Genomic DNA, 8220 nt, shown 5'->3' with positions numbered 1-8220 from the left:
AAGTTATGACTCACAATTTAAGCTGCCTTCATAGAATTCTACTGAAATATCACCTATCCAGATAAAAAGTTGCTTGTTTCCCACATACAATTCCATTATTTTCATTTGCAAATGTATTCCCTCCTCTCAGTGCTGTAGAATAGGACTCTCAGTTATTCTGATATATATTAAGTTTTATTGAGATGCAAATAAATGACAACAGGCATAAAATTAAAGAAAGATGAGTCTCAGTGTCAAGATACTCAATGAAGCAGGAAATGGAGATCATTAAGCTATTACTATAAGACAGGTTTGCTTAACCTACCTTTGTAATTTTGTTCCCTGACAACTAAACAAAAAAAGTATTTATTAAACAGTGACACTCTGGCAGGGACATGCCACTATAAGTCAAAAGAAAGAAAATATATTCCAAAGTGAAAAACAGCAAGTTAAGCTTTATTATGGTAGCAGAGAAATGTCATCACATTACAAAACATGTGCTGCAACCATCAAATGGCTTTGACTTCTTAGTAAATCATATGTATAAAATACCTACTGAGTCAACTAGTTAAATTCATTCCATTTTGCAAATATTTCAAGCATGTGACATCCCAAACCCAAGGCCTACCACCTATTTTTCTCAATGATAAAATCAGAACTGAAGAGAAGAGATGTTGGGATTCAGTAACAGTGTGTGTGACAGCATCTGGCTAGCATAGTTCCTAGCAGATAACGTAACACTAATACTCAATCTCTTCCTTCCCTCCCCTTCCCTCTTACTTTCACAACCTAGTATAGAAGAAGGGTTATATCCTGAAATAGATTACAGCCAAAAACCACACATAGCTGCCTCCTTTGTGGGACCTGGAGCAAGGATACAGATGGAGGCCAGCATACCAGATCTACATATTTTAAAGTTATAAAAGAAGCTGGCAAACTATTAAATAAAATGTGATATTTCCTTCTGTCTTGATAAATATATTTTGTAACAATCTGAAAGGCCAACTTCTAATTTAGATTTCTCATATCCCTCAGAGTTTTATGCCAAAATTTGGCAGGGGGCCATGGGACACGTGCACTCCTACCTAGTCTTGAGGCTTGAATCCCTACTCTTCTCTCTACCAGCTTTCCCACCCAGAGGAACCTGGTAGGCATGATCTGAACACTCCAGCATGATCAAGCTCCAGAAACATCCCCATCATCAATTGTCCCTTAGGCCTAAGAGCATGCACACCAGCAACCACAGTCTGCCCTTGAGAGCATGGGATAAGAAGCGATCCAAGCAAATGTTGGAGCCAGTACTGAGACCTGTTGAACAGAAAATTCCAGTCTCAGATACAGTCTAGAAGTGAAGGTAGGACTCCCAAATAAGCCATAACTTTGAGTCTTGACTGGTTCTAAGAATGATACTGCTTATAAATTTAGCAGCTCTTGCAATAATTCTACTTTTATCAGGAAATCGATATTCATAAAGTTACTGATGCTAATATGATTATGGCATCAAGAAAAAGTAATTCTATAAACAGAGGTTTTTTTTTTTTCTTTTCCTGTGTCAGCAGAAACAAAGATGAATGTGGCTTGGGTGCTTTTCTCCCTCCCATCTTTTCTCCAACTCTATTACTATTTTAAGGTATACTTCTATTCATTCTTGCTGCTTGCTTGGTTTCTGTCTGTCTCTCCCCTCCCCTCCTCTCTCTCCTTCCTTTCTTTCATTCCTTCTTCCTCTTGATGTCTCATTTTGATAAACCCATAATTTTTATAAACAACAAAAAAAAGCACAACTAGAAATTGTGTTTGCTACTTTTAAGAAAGTTACACCTAAAGTCATATCGGTCAAACACAGGAATAAATTTGCCCATCACGAAGTGGCAGTAGTAGAATAGCTCAGTCTCAATTTCTGTGACTCACACATTATTTGGCACAAATGGTCCTTCTAAAAACTGCAAGATGTCTCTACTGAAAAAAATAAGAAAGTAAAATACCGTGCTTTACACTGGTTTCTATACATGCAGTAAGACAAAAGTTACTGCGTTTTTAAAGTGTCTTGCCTTTTAGAAAGATTTGCCCTTCAAACTATGACACACACCTGTTTGTACTGGTGTCACATTACTGATTCAAATACTTCCCGTTTCACTGTAGAGTGTATGAAGGCAGATAAAGGGGAAGGAGCTACTCACTAATCAAAGAACAGACACGAACAAAAAGGGTTTGTAGCACTGGGATAGAAACATGCACAGGAAGCTGGACAATTTGTTTTACTCCATTCTTCATTTGGCCTTGAATGAAACTCACCAAGTCTTCTAGTGTTAATTTCTGCTCCCTGACAGACTGTCTATATTCTTAAAAAACATTTTAAATGAAATGTCCTTATAGTATTACCAAGTCTAATTTATTATTTGAGCCACTTGTCCCCCATATGGCACAATATGTTATTTTGTATAAAGTTCATACAGTAGGGTGGTTCATCTTTAGCACCATATTAAGACAACTTTCGGTCTCATAAAGATAACCTTTCTTAACGAGAATGATACAACAGCCTTTGCAAAAATAGAAGGTATCACAGACCCACTATGAAATGGAGACGTAATTTTTGCCTTGTGTTACCGGCAGTGGTAATGGGTAATATAGCATTTTACCCATGTATTCTCACCTTTTCACCTGGTGTTGGATAAACAAAAATATACATTGGCCAGAAAATTAACCAGTTTAGCGTGGCCATAGAGGATAAAGGTAACCGACCTGTCTTGGTTGGTTTGGGCTGCTATAACAAATATATTAGAAACTAGGTGGCTTAAGTTTACCAAAAATCTATTTTTCACGGTTCTGGAGGTTGGAAAATCCAGAATCAAGTTGATCTTATTCCTAATGCGGAAGATCTTATTCCTGCTGAGAGCCCACTTCCTGGTTTGCACATGGCCACCTTCTTGTATCCCGACATGGCTGAGAGCAGAGAGAAGCAAGCTCTCTCTTGTCTTTTTTTTTTTTTTTTTAAGGGACACTAATCCCATTCATGAAAGCTTTACCCTCAATACCTAATTACCTCCCAAAGACCCCACCTCCTAATACTGTCACATTGGGGATTAGGTTTCACATAGGAATTTTAGAGGTACACAAACAATCCGTCCATAGTACCCATACTGAGAGGAAACCTATAATGTCAGTGATATAATTCATATATGGTTTTCAGAAAAGACTCCTGAATGTTAGTAAACTTTTGTTCTTTTTGTTCTTTAAATTTTACAGTAACTTTCAATAAAAAGTCTTATCATTGCAAAAAAGTGTCTCAAGTACACACACGAACACATACATGTACATACACGTATATCTATATCTACATACTGGAGAGATATATATACATACTATATATATATACACATATATATCTGCATATGCACAGACACATTTCTGTATAACTATTTAAATTAGGCATATTTCAAATGTAGAGATCATGTATATAAGTATTTATGAAACCCTTTCTGAGTTTTCACAACTCAACCACTAAATTTTTGTATTTAGGTAATTTCTATGGCTCCCAGTAGAATAGAAATGAGGAATTCAGCTAGTGGAAGTTAAGATGGCTCTTGTTACAAATAGAAGAGGAATTCTTGAAATATGGTTGTTGTGTGCTCTGAAAGGTCGAGTTGGGAATGAAACAGGCTTCCACTAAGAATTACTTATTATATAAATTCTGTACATTTTAATCTCTGATGTTCATTTAACTCAAGAATCATCTTTCTGATAGAAACATGTGTCCTCACATATTTAGATAAATACAGTGGCTCTTATTTCAGGCCTTGGTGTCTTTCTTCACAACAGTTTCCTGCTTGGGCCTGATCATTCAAGTCATTCACTCTATTTAACAGTTACTGAGTGTTTACTGTATTCTGGGCTGCTGAGATGAAACAGTTAACAAGACAGATAGGGTTTCTTTCATGGTGTATGAGAAGGGAGGGAGAGAAAAAGGAGGGGAATGACAGTCAATAACAGGTGATAAACAAGGAAACAAAAACAATTTCAGACAGAGCTAAAGAGAGTGAAGAGGTTAAAATGCCCTTCTTTTACCTGTACCTTCCCTCATCCCTAACATTATCGTTTCTTAGAGACACCATTTTCTGACAACCTCCTTCATGCAGTCCTGAAGAGACTGTTTCCTCCTTTTGTGGACCCACTGATCCTACCTCCACTTCTGTCATGCCACTTTATTGTATTTGTTTGTTTACCTGTCTTATCTTTCCCAACCAGACTTTGAGCCTCTTTGGAGTAAAGGTCAGACATGTTTTCTTAATGATTTTGTAGTTGTAATCCCTGGCACATATTCTGTTTTTGCTCTTCATTGTAACCCTCAAGACACAGCATCTAAAACATTCAATAAATGTCAATTTACCAAATGTGCATGATTTTACAATTTGTATTCTTTCCAATGTATCAAGGGCCTTGAGAAAAATTAATTTCAAAGAACAAGGTATAACATATTCAATAAATGCTAGTCAACTGAATTAATCTGTTCAAGGAGTAAGGGAGCCTAAGGGTAGCCTTTCTATTATTGTACAACTCGAGGCTTAGTAGGAATGACTATGTTGATGTGATCACAAACTTCTGCAAAGGTTTTAGGATGTCCTCGTTAGAGCCATGTTCTATCGTTTTAATTCAGCCAGTGTACCATTTTAAAAATTGTTATTACAACTTAAGTTTCATGCTACTAAACTGATGTGAGAAATTGAACATATATACTATATATTATGAGTTAAAAGACAAGCTCAAGAGCGCCAAAGAAATATCTTACATTTTCCAGAACCCAGAGAACTTGCTTCCCCAGAGAGTTAGAGCAGTGAATTTTACTCAAGTAATATAGCATTGAAGGACAACCAATTAAGTAACTAATTAAATAACCAGCTAAATAATTTGAGGAATGTGGTGTCGCCAGAAATTCCAGTATTTGAAAGCACTCTTTGACCTCACAAGAGTTTTAGGCCATCTATCTGAGGGCTCTAACCAGTCCAGGTGTTTATTCAGTGCCTCCCAGGGACTACCAGATCCAAGAAAGGGAGAGGAAAAGCTCTCGGCATTTGAATAATAAAGAACTTCTTAAGGTGATTTAGGATTCATCTGCATAATAATGGGTATTGTACAGGCCAGAGAACAAATGCACAGAACTGATTGCTTTGAACATTAATGAGAAAATGCCTTCCCTTGTTGCCAAAGCTGTTCTAGTTGAACCATGCTAAAAGCTCTATTAGGCATTCGATAATCAGACTTGGATTCTTTTAAGGGTTACGTTTTTAAAATGTTACTTCTCAGGATGCCAGCCTATCTTTATGGCTTATGTGCTCCTCTATACTTCTTGGTGATTTTTCTCAAGCACAGACTAGAAGCATGTGTTAACTCCTGAGTTTTGCCTTCCACCTTCAAAGAATCCAACAGAGCACAGGAAAGCCACAAATCAAATGAAGTGCGTAAGAAGTCTGAGGCCTTCTGCAAAGTAACCAACCCATGTCTGCTCTATTGTGTGGTCATAGACTTATTTTTTTAAGGAAAATTTAGTAAGCAAAAATTTGTGAGTAGCAAAAATTATTTTCTATTTTTATTTTGCTAATGGAGACTCTGATAGATGCTGAATTAGTGAAACTCAGATAGAAAAAACATGTCATTAGGGATAAAGCAATGGGCTTTTCCTGAATTTCTAGATGTGGTCTCTTTATCAAAGGACAAAAAAGAATTGAAAAAGAGAAATAAGGTATACAAACTTCGATTAATATTGGGCAAAGTTCTGTTTTATCATTATGGTACCCATTATTCCTAAAATTTGTCAGCCAGTATACTAGATGTTTTATGTAATTATCTAATTTCAATCTCCCAACAACACTATGTGGCAAGTATCATTAGTCCCACTTTCACGGACAGGAAAATTGAGGCTCAGATATTTAAAGTAATTTGCTCAAGTTCTAATTGGTAGTAAGTTGAAGAACCAGGATTAGAAACTAAATGTGTATGATTTTAAATTCTCGTGGTACATATTCATCATGGAATACTACACAGCCAGAAGAAAGAACAAAGTCATGTCTTTTGCAGCAACATGGATACAACTGGAGGCCATTATCCTAAGCAAATTAATGCTGGAACAGAAAACCAAATACTGTATGTTCTCACTTATGAGTGAGAGCTAAACATTAGACATACATGGACATAAAGGTGGCAACAATACCTACTGGGGACTACTGATGTGGTGAGAAATGGACAGAGGCAAGGGCTGAAAAACTACCTACTGGTTACTGTGCTCAGTACCCAGGTGATGAGATCATTTGTACCCCAAATCGCAGCATCACACAAAATACGCATGTAACAAACACACATATATACCCCCTGAATCTAAAATAAAAGTTGAAATTTTAAGACATCCATTCTTTCCAATGTATCCATTGCCTGGAGAAAAATTAATTTCAAAGATTAAACAATGCCCTCCCTCATTTAAAAAAAAAAGTATTTGAGGATAAGATTGATGCTGTGCTTTAGTGCTGAACTACCGGTAATTTTTTTTTTATTTTTACACATTAACTTATAGTAATAATTTTTAGATTTAATTTAAATGCATTTAATTTAACTTATTTAACTTAATTAATTTGCATAACTAAATCTAAGTTCATATTTGTGGAAAGAGATTTGTTAAATATAAGCATGTCCTATCACTCTTTCTGACCTCATCATAGTTTTTAAATCCAAAACGACAGCTCACAGTGGGATGATGAGAGTTCAAACACACCTTGTGCTAAAAGCAGGAGGGGCAAGTTCTGGAGGACCACATAACAAGTACCGAAGAGAAGACTTAAAATGCTGCCCAATATCAACATCAAAATGAAGTTTTACTAGAACAAATGACCTTCAGGAAACAGAGGAGAGAAAGAAAGGATAGATAGGACAGGATATAGATTAAGCCCCTGAAACGAATGATGTGCTATCATAACTGTGTCAAATTATCTTTGTACCATCACAAAATAAACTGAAGTTATTTCCTCAAATGTCATTCAAAATAAGCATGCTAAACATTTCTTACCATATTTGAGTATTATTCAATTTACTCAAAGGAAATGATCACCTAAGTGAATTTCAGCAAATCTTTTTATACCATCTCTCTGACTACAACATTCCTTCTTTGTCATAGACACGATTATAGTTTCATGCCCCTATTTAAAATAATCACAATCACAGTTCAGTACAATTACCTAGATATATCTCATGGTGCAATATCACATATCTACCCATTGAGATAAACAATCTTTTGTAGGTTTCTAAATCATTTGCTTTCTAGTGTTTCCCACTTCTTAAGTTGGGTAGAGAAGGGAGAAGAAAAGAGGAAGGTAGAAGAAAAATGATTACCCTCACCAGGAAAAAAAAAAAAGAAAAACACAGCAATATTAAGAATAATTCAGAATTGACTCTTTAACATTGAATCACATAATAAATTTTTTTCCTATAATTCACAGGTCACATTTACTTTCTTCTTGTTATTTTGTGGCAAGGAGAGGTGGTATTCAATTTTCCCCTCTGCCTTGTGTGTTTTCTTTGCAATTGGAAACATAGCAGAAATGGAGCTGGGAGTGCAGTAACTGGGACAATTGATTTCTTTTTGGTTACCTTGTAATTTCTGGTTGTATTCGGTCCTATCAGATTGGCTCCTCCTCAAGGTGCCAGAGTGGTCCCCAGAAACACTGCTCTCAACCACAGTGTCAGTCTTCCTTCTCTCCAGCATATAGAGTCTGGACCTCAAGAAGGCCAGATTCTTTTTCTTGGTGACCATGTTTTCTTTCCCAGTGGCTTCTTTGGGCTCCATATTAGGCAAAGACAAGCTTTAGAGGCTTGCAGGCAATGGCTGATGGCTAAGGTGCCTCAGGGTGAGGGTTAAAGCTACTAGAGTGACGAGTTTATCTGCCCCCTTCTAACTAAACCACTTCACTCCAGGGTTACCTGGCTGTGACTGCCACCACCTCTACGAAGTCCCAGAGCTCCACCCACATGAGGTCATTCTTTTTTAAACCTAGAATCCAACAGGGGAAGCTGCCACCTGTTACCTGAGAGACTTGCAGCACAGAGCTAGGCAAAGCAGGGACTGTGCTGTCACATGCTACTGAAGCAAACAAAAATCCCATTGTGTGGGGTGAGGGGTGGGGAAAAAGGAAAGTGAACAAGGTGAGGCAGTGAGGAAGGAAGTACACGTTAGCATAACCTGCAGTTTATGGGTTTAATGTG

The 8220-nt window shown here is 36.9% G+C and overlaps 1 protein-coding gene across 1 annotated transcript in view; it reads right to left on the bottom strand.

Moving 5' to 3' along the window:
* The window catches only part of ARHGEF38 (Rho guanine nucleotide exchange factor 38), a 123207-nt gene extending 115357 nt beyond the window's left edge, over positions 1–7850 (bottom strand). Inside the window, exon 1 of the mRNA XM_054484498.2 lies at positions 7609–7850. Coding sequence (XP_054340473.1) covers positions 7609–7804 — 196 coding nt within the window. The 5' untranslated portion in view covers positions 7805–7850. The remainder of the gene's footprint in view (positions 1–7608) is intronic.
* Positions 7851–8220: the final 370 nt, after the last annotated feature.

The sequence above is a fragment of the Pongo pygmaeus genome, chromosome 3, assembly GCF_028885625.2.
Source record: "Pongo pygmaeus isolate AG05252 chromosome 3, NHGRI_mPonPyg2-v2.0_pri, whole genome shotgun sequence".
Lineage (NCBI taxonomy): Eukaryota > Metazoa > Chordata > Mammalia > Primates > Hominidae > Pongo > Pongo pygmaeus.
This window is presented reverse-complemented; position numbering and strand designations above follow the sequence as displayed.